Consider the following 20,203-nt stretch of genomic DNA (forward strand, 5'->3'; position numbering starts at 1 on the left):
CCGTTCCCCCCGTTTTCTGGGAAGAGGGACTGGCTCTGGAATTGGCTCTGTGGTGGCAATCTGTGCCTCCTATTTCCAGCTCTTAGCGTCCTTTACAAACAACGCTTCCCATAATCCTTTAGGGGAACCTATGGCTGCTTAAAGTGCAAAGGTGCTGCCTTGACTATTCAGTGCAGACAGGGCCAGAATCTGGCCCCCAACCCTGCAAAATGCAGATAGCCAAAGCCAACAAATTCCCAATTGCAAATCAGTTGCATCAACACAAGCTGCTGAAGAACTCCTCAGCCTGGGGGTCTGGAAGATCAACAGGACTGGATCAGACTGGTGGACTTTACTGGGGAAGGTGGTTCCACAAAAGTGGACCTGTGTAGTTTGAAAACGTCCCCAGACCCAAGTTTGGGGAACGCAGCCCTAAGTGGTCTGCGCCATCAAGGACCCAGACATGCTCCCAGAGGGTATATGTCAGGGCAAAGAGGAAGCTGCATTATACAGAATCCCATGTCGCTCAGGACTGTCAACACTGACTGGCAGCAGCTGTCCAGGGCTTCCAGTACAGTGCAGATCACAGAAACTGAACCTGGGACCTTTCCCTCCTGGAAGAAACTAAGATACTGGCCCTCATGGGCCAAACAGAAAGGATGGAGTTGCCTAGTGAACCCACTCTGGGAATTGTAGCTCTGTGAGGGGATGGGGGTCTCCAGTTCCCAGGGATCTTTGGGGAGGGTTTTTGTAGTGCATTAAATGCTGTCCTACAGTTCCCTGGAAAGAAGAGTTGATTGTTAAACCGATTTGGGATTTGTAGCTCTGCAAAGGGAACAGCACCCTGAACAAACTACTATTCCCATGATTCTTTGGGGGGAGTGCAGGCAGCTGTCATTTTTAAAGTGGTGCGATACTGCTTTAAACATGGATTAATCCGAGGAGGAGTTTAGCGGCTGCTCCTTTTGCCAACCTCTCCTCCTTGGCCCGCCTTATTCTCGTTCATCTTAATACGGTGGTGTTGTTTTTAAAAAAGAGAATAACCTACAAGCAACTGAAAAACCGTGTATGTTAACATTTTCTTTAAATAAATAAAAAAAAACCCCAAACACACGCTCACGCTCACACGCACATGAAACATAAATAAAACCACCAGCAGCACAAAGCACGGCACGGCAAGAGGACCTCCAAACACACACACACTTCCGAGTCTACTTCTATTTACAGGGAACGGGCCTTGGGGATTGCATTTCCTTTTTCCTGTACACCAAGGAAGACGGGAGGAGGACTGGAAAGGGGGTTTTGCAGGGGAAAAGAAGGGAGAGAGAAAGAAAAAGAGAGAGACGCAAGCCATCCTCTGCAGGGCAGCGATGGGAATCGAGGAAAGCTCTCCTGGCGGCATTTTGGCGACGCTGGACTGGCAAGGAGGGTCTTTGCCCTCCCTGGCTAGCCAGCCAGCGAGGCCAAAGAGAGTCTGGGAAGCTGGGAGATCTGCGTCCAGACAAATTGGAGGCCAGGAGATCCCCGCAACTGCACATTGAGCCGTTTCCTAGATCTGAAAGCATACAGAGCCAGGCATCGTTTTCTACGCTGCTGAACGAGGCTTCAGAAGGGAGATCTGCAGCCCTCCAGATTTGTTGGGGTTCCCAACTCCCTCGCTGACCGCTGGCCACACTGGCTAGCAGGTCAGGAGCTGGAGGGCCGCAGGTGTCCTGCCCTGAAGACGCCACAACAGCCACACGCCGCCACTCCGGGAGGAAGAGAGACGGAGAGGACCGATTTGGGGAAGGAAGGACTCCCACAATTGCACAGCCGGAGGAGCAGGCACAGAAGCAGGTGTGGGCCTCCCCGCTAGCGGCATTGCAGGACCAATCCTGCTTTGGAGAGAGGGGCCAAACGGGGAGGGCGGCAGCTGCAGAATTCAAACACAGGGAGTGAAGCAATTCGGCTTTACAAGAGTCAGACCGTTGGGTCTGTCTCACTCGGTATATTGTCTACACTGACCGGCAGTGGCCCTCCAGGCGGGGGGGGGGGGCGTTGTTTCCAGCTCCACCTAGAGATACCACTGGGGACTGAGGACTGGAGGGCAGGCGCTCTACTGCTGAGCAACAGCCCAATTGCTAAAAAAGCCTCCGGTCTTTGCGTTTGATTTCAACGGATACGCCTTGTGAAGAATGAGGCTACTGGTCCATTTAGCTTAGCGCTGTGCCCACTGGCTGGCAGCAGCTCTCTGCTTTCTTTCCCCCAGCCTTACCTGGAGCCGAGACCAGGGACCGGAACAGGGAGAACTTCCTTCGGCACGGGAAGCAGCCGCTCTAACCGAGGAGTCAAACCCTCGCGGCAACGGCAGGTCCAAGCATGGGGTGCCTGCTCTGCTCTCTTCAACAAGACAGGGGGTGTTTTTTGGGGGGAGACACACAGAATGCATGGACAAAAGAACCAGCAAAGGAAGGCGGAGGAGGAGGAGGAAGAAAGAGGAACAGCTGTGGACAGCCAGATTTGCAAAATCAAGAACAGCTACAAATAGAGAGGCGTGTGGTCCAATAAATAAATAAATAACATAAAGAAGAACCCAGAACAGTGGAAATAGCTTCCTCTCGACGCTGACCACCCGCCTCCCCAGCCCGCCCCACAAAGAAAAGACGATCCACAAAGAGAAGACAGGCAGGGGGCTGAATTCTCACCCCTCCCTTAAAGGAGAGCGAGGGGAGGTGGTTTGTTTTTAAGCTTTGACACCCCTCCTAGGTTTGGGGTCTCGTCCCCCCCACCCCCACCCCGAAAACCAACAACCCCACAAAGGATAAAGCAATGGGATGGGTCAATGGGGGTGGGGAGATGGCTAGGCCAGGACTCCATAGTTACTTGGGAGGTGGCGGGGGGGGGGGGGAGACATGAGGCAGGCAAGGAGGAAGGTGCGGCAGGAGGGGGGCAGGGGGAGGTTCGGGGGGGGTGTCCGCCTGGGAGTCTCTTCAACAGGCACAGTCCTGGTGCGGGGGGGCTTGCTGGTCGGTCAGCTGCGGACCCTGCTTGGCCCCGGTGACGGCGGGGTCGGCCGTGTCCAGCGACTCAGACATCTTTTCGCAGATAATGTCCACCAGGCGCTCAAAGGTCTGCTTGACGTTGATGTTGTCTTTGGCGCTGGCCTCAAAGAACTCGAACCCTGGCACAGAGGGGAAGGGGGGTTGCAAAAATGAAATAAAATAATGAACACACAGAGAGAGACAGAGAGCAAGGGGGGGCAGGAAATGCAAGAGAGCCCTGGAAGGAGAAACAAGGATCTCAAAATGCCCAGCAGGACCCCCGACAAGGCCAAACACAAGAGGGGAGACAGAGAAACTGCCCCCACCCAAGGGCAAACATCTCTCATGTCCCCGCCCCCTCATTCTTCTTCTTTCATTACCACATCATTAACACCATCCTCATCCTGAATTATTATTATCATCATTATTATCATCATGTCTGATTATTATTATCATCATCATTATTATTGAAACTGTTAGCATTATTTCATTTATATGCAGCCAATCAGAGCGGCCCCCGACAAAACATTAAAAACACAACCAAGTGTCAAATGTTTTAAACACCTTCCCCCCAGAGGGCTGCCCCGTGGAAGATGGGAGCCAGCTTGTTTTCTGCTGCTCTGGAGGGCAGAACCTGAACTCATGGCTTCAGGTTCCAAGAGAGGACTCAACATCAGGAAGAACTTTCTGACTGTAAGAGGCGTTTTGTCAGGGGAAGGGTCTCCCTCCTTGGGAGGTTGTGGCCTCTCCTTCCTTGGAGGTCAGGGGGCCATTGGTCTGGGATGCTTTAGCCGAGATGGCTGCATTGCAGGGGGCTGGGCTGGACCCAGGGGTCCCTTCCAACTCAAACAATTCTATGAATCACCATTAATTATTGTTATCATACCACTTAGTATTACAGTGGCACCTTGGTTTTTGAACGTCTCAGAAGTTTCGGATGTCAAACGCCAAAAACCTGGAAGGAAATGCTTTGGTTTTCGAAAGCTTTTCGGAAGTCAAACGGTCATCCGGAATGGATTACATTCGAAAACCGAGGTGCTACTGTTTTTAGCCGCAGCCGCCACCAATTATTATTATTACCTTCATGAAACATCATTTTTATTACTCTCCTCTCCATCGTTATTATTACAGATAGGCCCTTTTCCTCCAAAGAGCTCAGGCCGCTGCCCATGGGCCTCTCCCCCCGCCATCGTCACAACAACCCTGCGAGGCAGCCTAAGCCATCCTTGGCAGCTGAGAAGAAACCTTGCAAAGCCCTGAAGCCTCTCCCCCTCCTGGATTCCTGCTTTCCACCTCTCTCTCATTCCCACAACCCCCAGAGCACCTTCTTCTGGCTGCCGACTCACCCAGGTGCTCGGCCAGCTGGCGGCCCCGCTCCGACGAGACGACCCGCTCATCCTCCATGTCGCACTTGTTCCCCACCAGCAGGACCTGGGCGTTGTCCCACGAGTAGGTCTTGATCTGGGTCGACCTGGCGGAGAGAAGGAAGCAGCAAGGGAGGTCACGGGAAGACTGTTGGCACAGCCAAAAAGACCACTCACTGCCTGCCCTGCCTGCGGAGCTTTGAAGCCAGTGATGGCCAAACTCGGCCCTCCAGCTGTTTTGGGACTACAACTCCCATCATCCCTAGCTAACCGGACCAGTGGTCAGGGATGATGGGAATTGTAGTCCCAAAACAGCTGGGGGGGCCCTTCCACTGACTGGACTATGTGCTTCAGAAGCTGAGAGCTCTCTGCCCTCCATTGCCCCCCATCTGGGCTAGCAAAGGGCAGCCTTAAGTCTCTTTCTCCCCCAAAGTCACACTTCTGTACTGCCCACACTCAGGGTGGATTTGATTTAAATCAAATCGATGTAAATCATTAGTCAGTAAGACTTGATTCAAATCACTTTTTTTACAGAAAGACTCATTCTTGCTGGTATAATCTTAATACAACCAGAGGAAGGCTTCCTTTTTGGAATAATAAATTTTCAGAGTTGTTTTTTACAGATATATCAAAAATTACTGATTTGGTTATACTATTAGAAACGCATTGACAGATAATTATGAAATTACGGTGAAGTTTAATAAGTCAACAGTTTATATTTGTACAACTTTTCTGCTGTACTTTGTTGGAAGGAGGAAAATAATCAATTCCTTAATAACAATTTAAACAATTTATTTAACTAGAACAATAACATTATAGCATATACACGGAAAAATATAGTATATCTTGGTATTGTTACAGTGAGGCTAATATTGGATTATAATGGAAAATTAGTAAAAATTATTATCCAAAAGATGAATACTGGTCGAGAGGCTGGTGACAACCCCTCCCACCCCCAGGGTCTCCCCCCCCCCGGGACTCACCAGTCCTGGACGGCGTTGAAGGACTCCTCGTTGGTGATATCGTACATCAGGATGAAGCCCATGGCTCCCCGGTAGTAGGCGGTGGTGATGGTCCGGTATCGCTCTTGCCCGGCCGTGTCCTGGGGAAAGGCCAAGAGAGGCTGTTATGGATCAGGCCCCCAATTCTGTCCCAACATCAACTCTTTCTTGGCGGAGAAATGGGGCTCTTTCAGTTACATTGAAAGATCACACCTGAAGGCAGCTCTGTTTAGGGAAGCTTTTAATCTCTGATGTATTACTGTATTTTAATATTTGGCTGGAAGCTGCCCAGAGTGGCTGGGGTATAAATAATTTATTATTATTATTATTATTATTATTATTATTATTATTATTCCTCCTCCTTTCCCTGTGAGGTGGGCCCTTTCCTTACCCAGATCTGCAGCTTGATCCGCTTGTCGTTGCGGTAGATGGTCTTGACTTTGAAGTCGATGCCGACGGTACTGACGAAGGCGGGCGTGAAGGAGTCGTCGGCGTAGCGGAAGAGGAAGGAGGTCTTGCCGACGCTGCTGTTGCCGATGATGAGGATCTTGAACATGTAGTCAAAGTTCTGGTCGGAGGACTCTTTCTGGCCATAGCGGGCGTCGGTGGCGGAGGCCATCTGGGGAGGGAGGGAGGGCAGGCAAGGTGGTGAGACACGGGGGGCCGGCCGGGGTGCCCCTCGCTAGCACCCCAGGAGACACCCGTGGAAGCCAGAAAGGATTAAAGAGAAACCAAAGCAAGAGCTCCATGCGCTCTCCGTGGGACTGCCTTTGAAGGTGACCCGGAAACTGCAACTAATCCAAAATGGGGCAGCCAGACTGGGGACTGGGAGTGGCGACCACATAACACCAGTCCTGAAAAACCTACATTGGCTCCCAGGACATTTCCGAGCACAATTCAAAGTGTTGGTGCTGAAAGTCCTCAACGGCCCAGTCGACCTGAAGGAGCATCTCTACCCCCATCATTCAGCCCGGACACCGGGGTCCATCTCCCAAGGGCCTTTTGGCGGTTCCCTCCCTGCAAGAAGCGAGGTTGCAGGGAAGCAGGCAGAGGGCCTTCTCGGTGGTGGCGCCCGCCCTGTGGAACACCCTCCCCATCGGACGTCAGGGAGATAAACAACTATCTGACTTTTAGAAGGCATCTGAAGGCAGCCCTGTTTAGGGAAGTCTTTAAGCTTTAATGTTTTAACATGTTTTTAATATTCTGTTGGGAGCCACCCAGAGTGGCTGGGGAAACCCAGTCAGATGGGTGGCATATTGATAAATTATCATCATCATCATTATTAGAGATCTGTTTCTCAAAGGAGCCTCCCTCAAAGGGCTGTTTTGAGAGTAAAATGGGCAAAAATAAAATAGTAATGATAACAAGGCTCACCGCCCTGTCTTTCCCCCTTATCTTAATCATGCAAAAAAGGACCAGCATTATTAATGGTGCAACAGACTGGGAAGAAAACGAAACCCAGTTTCCGTTCCACATCCACCTTCCTCCACCCCCTCCTGCAATGCAGCTCAAATGCGAGCTGGCAAAAAATGCTTGCGGAGGGGAGAAATAATAATTAATATGTGGTTGTTAGTCAAAGTGACGGCCTTCCACTGGGGGGAAATGTCAATGCGAAGGAAAACAAGACGGCAAAGGGTTTTGGCACGGAAGCCTGTTCGGTTCCCCTTTCAAATCCCATCGTTCGTTGCTGTATTTTGCCGGGCACGATAAAAAATACAGCATCTCTACCTTTTTAAATAAATGCATGTATTTAAACGTCGGTGGGGATGCATCAACCCCAAGGCAAGTTTTAAGAATCCGGAACAGAGACAAGGACCGTTCATTTCCGGCTGGGGGCTTTCCACGAATCCGTCGCCATTTTTTCCAATCGAGCCCACCCTATCGCATTCGCCCACTGCCCCAGATCCCTTTCTAACCCTGTTGGATTAAAAACGCTGAGCGAAATAAATTTGCAAATCTCTCTTTGCGGACAGCGTCCACAAAACACTGCTTCTGGCCAGATTTCCCCGGGAGTCTGGGGGTGGGGAGGGCCGCAGCCCTATTAAACGGCCCTTAAACCCGCACGCTTTGTTCCACGGCCTACTTTTCCTTCTGCATAACCCTTTTAGCTAATTAAATGGCCAGCCGCTCGCATCAGGCAAATCTTGGGGCCGCTGAGCCGTTCCTACAGGAGGCGTCAAAGCGACCTAAACCGGGATTTTATGGGAGGGGGAGACACATTTGCACACTCAGGCCCGGGAGGATGAAATAATAATAAAAAACCCAGATCCTAGTTAGCGGTATTTTCGTGCATCAGGGAGGGGGGGGTCCCCAAGCTGCATTGGGAAGGATGTGCCCCCCGGTTCACCCCAAACCTCCAGGAATTTTAATTCTGGCAAAGAAGCTAAACCCCCAAAAAGGATAACAAGGAAACAGGATTAAGTGAGATCAAGGCAAGAGACGGGCAGCTTGCTTTTGCCAATGCAAAATACCCTTATTTCCTTCGAAGAAATGGAGAGATGCCCCACCCCACCCCAGATGACCGACAATTTGCGTCCCCCCATTGCCTGCCTGTTTGTGGCATTCAGGATTGACACCCCCCAGGAAAAAGGGTGACTAATTTGGGAAGAATCTGGATAGGGGAAAAGGGCTGATCTGGCTTTTTCAGGCTACGGCTATCTCAAGCCCTGACTGCAGTGGGGTGTCAACGCGGCGCCCCTCCTTCAGATGCCGTTGGACTACAAAGCCCATCATCCCTCTCCTTCAGCGGCACTGGCCGATGGGAGTTGTAGTCCCAAAACGCACCAGATATTCTTGCACATCGACTCACCCTTTTCCCCCTTCTTCCCAGCAAGGGAGAAAAAAACCGTGCCTTTGTGAGCAGGCAAAGGAGAAGAAGAGCCACGTTTTCCTGCATCAGAAGAGGCGGCCTGGAAAGCTAAATTTGCCCACGCGGGATGTTCTGTCCCTGGTATCGGGAACAGGCTGCCTGCCGGCTGCGATCCTGCGGGGTCTGCTTCCTTCTGCAACCCCAACGACACACTCAGAGGGGTAAAAGAAGCTGTCTAATGTGGAATCCAGACCAGCTTGCCCACCTAGCTCAGTAATGCCTGCTCTGACTTACAGCAATGGCTTCCCAGGTAGATGAACCGGGGACCTGAATGCAAAGCGACTGCATTCAAACTTTCATGGGGGGCAGGAAACGTCCTGCTTTCAGCTCCCTCCCCACCCAGAATGGGGACCCCCACCCACTGATCTTGCTTATGAGAGGTTATCAGGGTGGTTCACAGAATGAAATCAAAATATAAAAATACATAGAATCAAAACAACAACATATCCATGATAATAACAATATTACATGTCTCCTCTTCCAAGGGTGACTGAAATAAGATGACAGTCGTTTCACTGCATAACTCACATTTGCCCCAAGAATTGTTCTGATAATAATGATAATATTATTATCTGCTCTGTATCCCATATTTCCTCTGAGGATTACTTGATATAGATATCTCCTCCTCCAAGGATGATCAAAATAATATTATGGTTATTTATTACATAACTCACATTTGCTCCAAGAATTGCTGTAATAATCATAATACTGTAATTTATTGTGTATTCCGTATTTCCTATGAGGATTACTCACATATTAAAATTGTTTATTACGTATCCATAATTATGTAATTATTCCACTTCAACTAGGCCTTTGGCTGATTTGACATCCAATGCCCTTTTAAAATGTGTCGGGGAGTTGGGGCGCTATTGGATTGTTCTCCTTTTCCATTTTTATTCTGCATGTTGTGGTTTTATATTGTGATTTTATCTTCTGAACTGCCCTGAGACTTGCGGTTATCAGGTGGTATACAAATTTACTTAATAATAAATATATTTATTGCCTAGCCCCCCACTCCTCCAAGAATCCCTCTAATAATGCAGAAAACAAGTACTGTATTCTACTTATTATGCAGCGTCTCAAACATTGTAAATATTTGTTGCATTTCCTCCAGGACGCTTCAGTTGCTCCCACCCTCCCTTCCCCATTTCATCATCACAACAACCCTGCGAGGCAGAACAGGGTGAGAAGACACTCAATGGCCTCCAAGGTCACCTGGCGCATGGCTGAGCGGCAATTTGAACCCGGGCCTCTCCGGGGCCCTCGTCTGCCTTGCTTCCCCCTATTCTGCCCTCCCCGCCAGCCCTGCGTGACCCCAAGGGCCACATTCTGCGCTGTGCAATTGTCCCGAGGGCCGCATGGGTAAGTGGGGCCAGGAGCGGGAGGAGCCACCGCTGCAAATCTTGCCTCCAAGAGGCCTGGTCCGAGTTCAAGAGCAACATTCCAGCCAGTCCAAAACCAAGAGGAGGGTGCCAAGGGCCTGGGAAGAGAGGCCCCGGGGCCGCATGCGAGATTTGATCTAATCCTGCCAAATACAATCTAACAGCCGACAACAACGGAGGCGGATGCTCAAGCAGCAGGGCCCCATCTCTTTGCCTGTCCGCAGATAGACTGCTCCTGAACAGGGGGCTCTGCCTGAGCCACCCATAGGCTGTCTCCTCCTCCCCACACATTTGGTTCACACACACACACAGCCCACTTTCAAATGCCACCCAGGCAGGGCCGGATTGAGGTTTGATGCGGCCCTCAGCTCCTGAAGGTAACGGGGCCCTTTCTATGTCCAGCTGTCCTTTGTCAACATCAAATTGTTGCTGTTTTGGGTGCTGAATATATGCTATATGGTCACTGATGGACCTAATAGGTATCTCAAGCCATTTGTGCATGTTGCCCTGCAACCAGTCCATGCAGAATGTTGGCCCCCTCTATATAGAAAGGAGCAAAGCAGGGATATTTGAGGGAGCAGGTGGGGCCCAGGACTTACATCCGTGGAGCCTGCACAACACAAAACACGGTTGCTGGATGTAGGTTTTATTTCATTTGTTTGTTATCTTATATTTTGGAAATGGACATCCAGTTTTCCCCCCTTTAATTTTTTGGGGGCCACCAAGAGAGTGGGGCCCTAAGCTAGAGCTTGCTGAGCTTTGACGTAAATTGGGCCCTGCACCCAGGCCACCAGCCACCATCAGCCCCGGACCCCGCAGAAAAGACGTCGATCTTGGCGACATCGATAGGGCCCAGCTTCCTGGTTGCCCTTGGCACCCGGGCATCAATCATTCATACGCCAGGCGTTGCGTGGCAGCCCTTTGGCCTGGACAGCCGTCCATCAACAGGACACACGCTCCATTCTCCCCCTGCACAAATCTGATCCAGCTGCAAACGGATGAAAACCAAGAGGATAGGAGGTGGAATTGCAAAAAAGAGGGTACATTCTGGAAGCAAGGGATGTGTGTGATGCTTCAATAGATCTACTCCGGGTAGGGCTAACGCTGGCCCAATCCATTCCATTTTCTCTCCTTCCCGTGCAAAGGGCAAGGCAAGCACCCAAAATCATCATCTCCTTGCCTACATTCAATGCTGCATCGCTCACCCCAGAAAAGCACGCAGTGGGTTGCAATTATGGTCTGCCAAAGGGGGTGGGGTGGGGAGAGGATCCAAAAAACGTGAATGAATTGCCTCTCTCCGCCTTGATTTTTCGTTTTTTAGCTTTGCAAATGGCAAGCTCTCTCCACCAGAGGAATTGGAAAAGGAGGCAGAGGAAGAAAGAAAAAACCATATTAAGGCTCATTCTTGTCATCCGAAAGGTGAGCTCCCGCCAAAGCGATTGGGATCCAGCTCCTTACAAAACGCAGAGGTTTGGGAAGGGTTTTTTGCGTTGGGTTTTTTTGCGTTTTTGCCAAAAGCTGCCTCCCCCCCCCCAGCAAGTAAGGCCCACCAGATCTGGCTCCTTTTCCAACCTGCGCTGCTCGCTCCCCCCTCCCCCCCGTCCCTCCTTTCCCAATCCGCCTGTTTCCCATCTGCATCACCGAAGCCTCTTTTGCCAGGCCAGCAATTCCAGCTTAGCCCATCGCCGCCCATTGCAAGGAAATTCATAATAAAAAAAAAGGAAAGCACCGCTCCCCTTAGCAAGCCAGCATCATCCCTGTCCAAAACACCTCCATTTTTAATGATCTTTTTGGTTAAGGAATCCAGCGCTTTAGGCTTGGCTTTTTTTCTCCCCCCCCCTGCAATTTTGCATCTTGCATGTGTCAAATGAAGGTTACCAGCCCCTCCCCCCCCCGGGACGCGTTCTTTCGCATGCAATGCAGGGATGCAAAAGGTGCAATGCAGGAAAGGTGAAAAGACGGCCCCGGGGGGGGGGGCAAAGCTGGGGGGGGGTTGCCCAAGGCGCGCACTCACCTCGGGAACGCGCTTCGGGTCTAGCAGCAAATGCAGCAGCAGCAGCAGCACAAGCGGCGCGAGGCGACGGCACCTGCCTGCAGAACCCGGGCTGACGTCACCAGCGCTCCGAAAGGGGAGGGCGGCTATGCAAATAGGCGGGTGACGTCAGGGAGCAAGGCGCCGCCTTCGCCTTCGCAGCTCCTTGGAGGCGGGATCGTGGGAAGCTGCCATCCCGCCACGCGATTGGTGGATCGCCTAGGATTGGCAGCCCCGTAACCAGCTCGATTGAAACCCAGCGGGGCTTACTTCTAAAGAGAGAGAAGCCTCACGAAATCTCGCGAGATTTATTTCTCCCGCCATTTTTCCCTCCCCCCCCCGCCTTCTAGGCGTATCTATGGCGAAGCAAATCACGTGACTCTGAGGGGAATTTATTTATTCTTAATTCTGTTTTTATTCAAGGGCTATTAAGCCCCCTCAGAGTCATATAAACGCTGCTCATCCAGAAATAAATCACGCAAATCAGTAGAAGGGGAATTTCCGACCAATTTTTCACCTCAGGATAGTCTGCTGTTGTGCTTTTCTGTTAAATTATCACCATGATTTTTACCTCACAAAAAGTGCTCATCCGATGTTTCAGACAAAAATAAAATAAAATACGACATATACAAGCCCACTGGTGTCAAAGCAATTATATAATCCACAAATCTGTGAGGAACGATGCTGGAGATTCTTCTGGCCATATAAGATCAATTATGGATTGAGGGGTTTTTTAATAATAAAAATATCAAGCCAAATACACGGTTATTGCTGCTGTTACGATGAAAACATTATCCATCTTTCAACATGGCAGCCCTTAAAACTTTGGAACTCCCGCCTCTTGACATGATTTACATTTTATTCTGGTTTTTATTTGATGCCTTAATGTAGCTTGTCAACCGCTTTGAGATTCTTTCCTTAAAAACATAAAGAGGTACAGAAATGAAATTAATGATATTATGCCAACATTACATCACTCGTATTAGCTTTCAAAAAAATTTCCCGATTTTATCTGTGTTCCACTGGCAATTTCTTTTTTAAAGAAAAATATTGTATTTTCCCCATTTCTCATTTTACAGTGTTTCTACATCTAAACAAAAACCAAATTTTTCTTCGACTTCCCTCCTCCGTTCTCTGCGGTTCCTTATTTTATATCACAATTCCAACCTGTTTATAAATTTAATCTTTTTGCTCTCCAGAAGTTTATTTTTTACGCCTCGTGTTTATGTCAACCCTGCTAAAGTTTTTAATTGCTTACAGCAATAACAATATTGTTATAAGAAAAAACACGGCTCCTTTTGGGTACCCAAGAGCCAATATAGAATCCTTATCGTAGGGCTGAGCAAAGTGGTTGAGTTTTTAGGATGGACGAGTTTTTGAAGTTTTTTTTTTTGCAATTTTACACCAAAGTTGTTGAGCTTTTAGGATTGAAGAGTTGTTCAACTTTTTTTTTTTTTTTTTTAGGATTTTACCCCAGGACATACACTGCCATGGGGGCTGGATTAGGCCCCCGAAATGGACTTTGGACATGCCTGTTGTAGCCCAAGACCCCCCCAAAAAATATATCATATACCATATTTTTTCCCCTCCTCAAAAGGAAGGGGAAATGTGTGTGCGTCTTCTGGAGCGAATGCAGGCTGCGCAGCTATCCCAGAAGCCAGAACAGCAAGAGGCATTGCTGCTTTCAATCCCTCTTGCTCTTCTGGCTTCTGAGATTCAGAATAATTTTTTTCTTGTTTTCCTCCTCCAAAAACTAGGCGCGTCTTGTGGTCTGGTGCGTCTGACAGAGCGAAAAATACAGTATATGTTGCAGGAATTTATGTATAGGTTGGGGGGGGGGTTGCCCCTCCAGCAGATATCATGTACAAATCACAAAAGTCACCAAAGCCCACTGCCAAAATCAGCACCATCCCTTTTGTGCCTTTTGTGACTTGTCCCCACAAAACACTTCATTGCCGTTTCTTCCTAGCTATTCCAAGGGCTTTGCTGCACGATCCCAAATGTCAGAATTCCCTGATCAATGGCTCCCTGGGGAAACTTCAGCTCAGCTGCTCAGCAGCCCCTCTGCCTGAGGGATCATCCCTGGCCTCCTGACACCTGAGGGCCAGGCAGGGAGCCATGCCAGAAATACCAAACCCAGATGAAGACAGAAGGGTGGGATGAGCTTGGCTGGGAAACAGGGAAATGTGAATATCTCTTTGGTGACCCTTGATGGGTGTTTGGTGGAGGGCAAGGGGAACCATGGGGCAGGATGCTCAGATTCCGGCCACCAGACCTCCCCCCCTTTCATGATGTAACCGTAAGGTAGTTTTTTGGGGGGTGTAACATGGGGATGAGCAGCTAATAAAAGTTTGGGTTCTCTTTTGTTCAGGGCTTCCATCTTGTTCCCCCTGGGGGCAGGTGGGAGTCCTGTCGCGACAGTCTTCAATCAAGACCAAGCCGACTGGCGGCTGTTTTGCTCTGGCATTCCTGGCTGTCTACAGCAGAAATCCTGTCTGCCAGGATACCTCTTGATGGGTTTACCTGGAGAGCCTGGCCCTCCTTTTGTGATGATCAATTCTTAATTTCTGAGTCCAGGTCTCAGGCTCCCCCTATTCCCCTTCAGGCAGGATTTGGGAGCAGGGAGACAAGGGGGAAGCTTTTCCCCTTTCCATCCAAACTGCAGAGGAATAGTTGAGGTCCCCGAAAGAGTCCAAAGGGCTTCAGGACTGTCTTCCTGTACTGTTTCAAACATGTGGTTTATATACTTATGTATGTGTCTGCCTGGTACGTTTATGAACATTTATTTTATGCCTTAGACCTTCTAATTCTGCAGCATCACTTTGGCTTGGCGCTTGCTGGTCATTTTCTGACAGGAAATTTTCCTCCTTTTAATCAAATAACTCTAGTACTTTATGAAACTGGTTGTTCTGTGTCTCTGGGTCCGTTTCTGTGTGGGTTTTCACTTCGTATCATGGCACTGCCACCAATGAATGTTAATAATACCTTAGACCTTCTAATTCTCATAACATTAGTTATGCTTTTTAAGTAGTCCTTGAGCATCACCTGAGTTGCAGCATCGCTCAGCCGGCACAAAAAGAGTTTGTTCTCTTTCGTTTTTGGTGCAGGTTGCAGAACTTTCCCGCCTGGCCTTTTCCCTCCCTTTCTCTGCTTTTTGCCTCAGCAAAATGGCAGCAGTTCTCAATTCCAATTCTGGAGTTTCCCACCTTCCTCCCTTCCACAATGGCTGCCTGGCTGCCCAGACCGGCCGGTTTTGGGGAGTCTGTGGCCCAGAGAAGCCAAAACCGCTTCTCCCTCCCCTGCTCGGTTCCACCGTTTGATTTTCCTCAAGGATGTCCAAAAGAAAAAAGGAACATAGATAGTGTTATTACTAAGACGGAGAAAACTTTTGCTCAGTTTCCAAAGGAGAGAGCAGCATTAGAAGAGATGGGTCAAGTTGCAAAGGCTTGGGAATATTGTGACGGCCCTTTTCCCCTTGGCGCCATTGGGCCCCTTTCTCTCACTTCAAAATGGAGCGCCTGTCTCACAGAACACAACTTCTGCTCAGCTTGATGTTTTTCTTTCTCTGCTTCAACTTTAGCCACTTCCAATCTTAGTCTCCTCATCTCTCATTCAGGGTGAGGATTTTCCTCAGATGCAGCAGCTCTGCACTGGGTCATCCCGAGTCTCTTTGGCTTGGCGCTTGCTGGTCATTTTCTGACAGGAAATTTTCCTCCTTTTAATCAAATAAATCTAGTACTTTATGAAACTGGCTGTTCTGTGTCTCTGGCTCCGTTTCTGTGTGGGTTTTCCCTTCGGATCACGGCGCTGCCCCCAATTGATATGCAACGGCCTCTCACTTCAAAACGGAGCGCCCACTTCCACCAATTCCCTCAAACTACCTCAGATTACTACCTTGTAGGGACTTGCGTGAGGTAAAACTTAACAATTAGGAGTCTCAGGCAGGATTTGTTCAAATGAACAAGAACGGTTTTCTTTGACAAGGAAGTCTATGACACGGGGGGATAAAACTTTGGAGACTTCAGCTGACAATGTTCTTTCCCTTCAAGGTTGACTCCGTTGTTTGGCACTCAATCCTTTGGCTCTTTCGGTCAGTTCCTCCTGAGGGAGCCAAGAGATCTCCGCTTTGGGAGGCTTCTCTTTCTAGAAGAATCTCTCCCCTCCGGACCGGAAGGAGGAGACCCAAGGAGACGGACTCTTGCCACCTTCTCCTTCTCCTCTTTCCGCCTCAGCCTCCCAGCCAATTCCTGGCCTAATTCCTCTTATTAGGAGAATTGTAAGGTCTGAGATATAAAATACAGTGGTACCTCGGGTTAAGAACTTAATTCGTTCCGGAGGTCCGTTCTTAACCTGAAACCGTTCTTAACCTGAGGTACCACTTTAGCTAATGGAGTCTCCCGCTGCCACTGGCACACAATTTCTGTTTTCATCCTGAGGTAAAGTTCTTAACCTGAAGCACTATTTCTGGGTTAGCAGAGTCTGTAACCTGAAGTGTTTGTAACCCGAGGTACCACTGTAAATGTACCAGGCAAACACATACATAAATAAATATACAAGTCACATGTCTGAAACAGTACAGGAAAAAAGTCCTGAAACCATTTTGTCTCTCCCCAATTGACCTCAAATGTTTCTCCTGCAAGGACAAAGGAAATGGGAAAACCTCTCCGTTGTCTTAAGGGCATATCTGTGTGTGAATAGGGCGAGCCTGTGACCTGGGTTTGGGAATTGAGTATTTACCACCACAGAGGAATGGCCAGAAAGACATCTTTCTGCCAAAAAGGCAGCCCTCTTTATGGAAGTTGGGTTTTATTTTAATGACTGATGTTTTAATGTATTTCTAATCTCTTGTTGGAAGCTGCCCAGAGTGTCTGGGTGGGGTATAAGTAATTAATAATAATAATAATAATAATAATAATAATAATAATAATAATCTTCCGACCTATCCTCCCAACCTCCCTCCTCAACCACCTCAACTCAACCACCCCCTAATTCCAAAGCCTCTCCTTTTAAACTCTGTTATGTACTAAGCTTGGATCCTAGACCAATAGGCAGGTAGGATCCTATAACGCAACAACCTGATTGGCCTAATCAGACCCCAGGAGGGAAACATAATCAACCAATCAGACGGGACACTGATTGTGTAAATATTCAAGCCTGGGGTTTGGGGGGAAATTCATTCACTGTTTTTCGAGCTGCAATAAAGAGCATGAAATCTGAGTCTATTTCAATCTCCCTCCTGGAACCACAGCCAATCAGAGGCTGGCAGGAGAAGAAAGTAAAAAGAAACACTATTGGAACCAACTTTTTCCATCCTCTGTACTGGCAAGGTCCACTATTTTTATTAAAAATTTTTTTGGTGCTGGAGGGGAAAATGAACGGGATTTGTATCGGTTCATTAATCTGTTTCAATGTGGCGGAAGATTCAACCGACTTGCCATGTGGCCACAAGGTGGCAACCTAACTCCAATTTTAAGTTTAGGTTTTGGAAACATCCAGGTTGTTGCAAGGATCCTGGAAGAATCCCTTCATAGCTGCTGCAGAGGGGAGGAACTCTGCACATGCACAGAGGCACAGGTCCCGGCCTAGCTGCACCACGCTCCAAGTGCTCCTATTTCCCAGGATTTACAGAAGATTTCTGATTTGATCCCACTTTTCTGCTGTTCAGGGAAGCTTTTAATATTCGATGAATTATTGTATTTTAATATTTTGTTGGAAGCCGCCCAGAGTGGCTGGGGAAACCCAGCCAGATGGGTGCAGTATAAATAACAAATTATATTATTATTATTACTATTATTTCCTTAGCACCTCCCTGTTTTCATGGGAGAAATGTTGGAAGGGGATTTAGTTATGTGGCCCCCCGAACCAAGGAGATAAGTGGCTATCCAACTTTTAGAAGACATCGGTTCTGTTTCTATATATGTTGGAAGTCGCCTGGAGTGGCTGGGGCAACCTGGTCAGATAAGCGGGGTAAAAATAATAAAATATTATTATCATCATCATGGAATAGGACATGCCGATTTCCCTCTATGCCTTTCATCGGTGCTTCCCTTGCCATTTGACTTCCCCTGTCTTCATCGCCTCCTTCACACCTCCAGTTTTTTGCACGTTTCACATTAATTTGCTGTTTTAGGGGTTGTTTTTAAAAGTCTTGCCATCTCAGTTTTGACCACATCCAACTTACCTTGGTTCATGGTTCTTACATTCCAGGTTCCTATGCAATATTTTTCTTTACAGCATTGGACTTTCCTTTCGCTTCCAGGCATATCTGCAACTGAGCGTCCTTTCGGCTTTGGCCCAGCCACTTCATCAGCTCTGAATCTACTTGTCCTCCGCTCTTCCTCAGTAGCATATTGGACGCCTTCCGACTTGAGGGGCTCATCTTCCAGCATCATAACTTTTATATGCCTGTTGTCTTTGTCCATGGAGTTTTCTGGGCAGGGATACTGGAGTGGCTTGCTGGTTCCTGCTCCAGGTGGATCACGTTTGGTCAAAACTCTCCACTATGACCTGTCCATCTTGGGTGGCCCTGCACGGCGTAGCTCATAGCTTCCCTGAGTTATTCAAGCCCCTTCGCCACGGCAAGGCAGTGATCCACAAAGGGGATCACTGCCAATACTTTGGCCACCTCATGAGAAGAGAAGACTCCCTGGAAAAGACCCTGATGTTGGGAAAGATGGAGGGCACAAGGAGAAGGGGAGGACGGAGGATGAGATGGTGGGACAGTGTTCTTGAAGCTACCAGCATGAGTTTGACCAAACTGGGGGAGGCAGTGGAAGACAGGAGTGCCTGGCGTGCTCTGGTCCAGGGGGTCATGAAGAGTCAGACACGACTAAATATTTAAAAGTCTGGAATGGTTTTGCATGACTTCCTATGGGAAAGCGCACCTTGGTTTTGGAATGCTTTGGTTTTGGAACGGACTTCTGGAACAGATTAAGTTTGAGAATCAAGGTACCCTGTATATATATATACAGGGTACCTTGATTCTCAAACTTAATCTGTTCCAGAAGTCCGTTCCAAAACCAAAGCATTCCACAGCGCCACCTGCGTCCCATATATATATATATATATGGGACGCAGGTGGCGCTGTGGGTTAAAGCCTCAGCGCCTAGGACTTGCCGATCGAAAGGTCGGCGGTTCGAATCCCTGCGGCGGGGTGCGCTCCCGCTGCTCGGTCCCAGCGCCTGCCAACCTAGCAGTTCGAAAGCACCTCCGGGTGCAAGTAGATAAATAGGGACCACTTACTGGTGGGAAGGTAAACGGCGTTTCCGTGTGCGGCTCTGGCTCTGGCTCTGGCTCTGGCCAGAGCAGCGATGTCACGCTGGCCACGTGACCCGGAAGTGTCTCCGGACAGCGCTGGCCCCTGGCCTCTTAAGTGAGATGGGCGCACAACCCCAGAGTCTGTCAAGACTGACCTTTACCTTTACCTATATATATATATATATGAGAAATGGGAGCTCTTGCAAGCTGGTCCAACTGGCCCCCCAACTGCAATCCACAAATCCGGGCGTTGACATGCATGCAATGAATCAAGGGTGCCGAGGGGAAGCAGCAAGCCAGCAGCAAAGATAAGCTGTCCCACCTTGGGCTTAAATATTTATGTTATTTGGAAGCCGGGCCTGTCAGTGACGGATTTGCAGAGAGGGAAGGAGGGTTGGGGGTGAGCGGTGAAAAGGGGCATTTGTCATCTTCTCCTTGTAACAAGAAGAACGTCAAATACCCCGGCAGAGCCTCTCTTCTTCCATGAAAGAGTGCATCATAAGACATGGCTTGCCCTCTTGATAAAGACTTGAGGAATGAGATCATCACCCCTCTTTCATTGTCCATTCCGGGTCGCCCAGCCACTGCCCCAGGGTCCTTTCTCCTGGCAGATCAAGATATGAGAGAGAGAGAGAGAGAGAGAGGAGAAGGAGGAAGGAGGAAGGAGGGAGGGAGGAAGGAAGGAAGGAAAGAAGGAGAGAGAGAGAGAGAGAGAGAGAGAGAGAGAGAGAGAGAGAGAAGGAAGCAAGGAGGGAAAAAGAAAGAAAGAGAGAGAAAGAGAGAAGGAAAAAAGGAAGGAAGGAAGGAAGGAAGGAAGGAAGGAAGGAAGGAAGGAAGGAAGGAAGGAAGGAAGTGTCCTTCAGGGGTCAGCAAACCTTTTCAGTGGGGGGCCGACTATATTTGGGGGGGGGGATGAACAAATTCCTATGCCCCCCAAATAACCCAGAGGTGCATTTTAAATAAAAGGACACATTCTACTCATGTGAAAACACATCCGTGGGCTGGATTGAGAAGGTGATTGGGCTGGATCCGGCCCCTGGGCCTTAGGTTGCCTACCCCTGGTCTAGTCCTCATGGTTCTGAAGAAAGGAGCTGTCTCAAGAGCAGTGTAGGAAGCAGCGGCTCTGGAGGGCTTTGGGCAGAGCTTCTCCCTAGAGATGCCCTGAAGGACTGAACGATTGAAATAGTGTTACGGAAATGACATGGGGGGCACATCTTGAAAGTTGTTGCAATGTTACAAATATTATGCCTGAATGTATCCTTTCAACTTGACAGCCCAGGGAAGATGCCTAGCTTCATA

General features: G+C 48.9%; 1 protein-coding gene across 1 annotated transcript; it reads right to left on the minus strand.

The window, feature by feature from the left end:
* Positions 1 to 1,067: 1,067 nt before the first annotated feature.
* Positions 1,068 to 11,857, minus strand: RAB3A (RAB3A, member RAS oncogene family). The gene is given in 7 exon segments (XM_079960902.1): positions 1,068 to 3,139; positions 4,346 to 4,470; positions 5,347 to 5,465; positions 5,756 to 5,983; positions 11,630 to 11,769; positions 11,772 to 11,814; positions 11,816 to 11,857. Coding segments are annotated over 7 exon segments (873 nt in total). The 5' UTR covers positions 11,843 to 11,857; the 3' UTR covers positions 1,068 to 2,948.
* Positions 11,858 to 20,203: the final 8,346 nt, after the last annotated feature.

Source organism: Podarcis cretensis (genome assembly GCF_951804945.1).
Source record: "Podarcis cretensis genome assembly, chromosome: 18".
Classification (NCBI taxonomy): domain Eukaryota; kingdom Metazoa; phylum Chordata; class Lepidosauria; order Squamata; family Lacertidae; genus Podarcis; species Podarcis cretensis.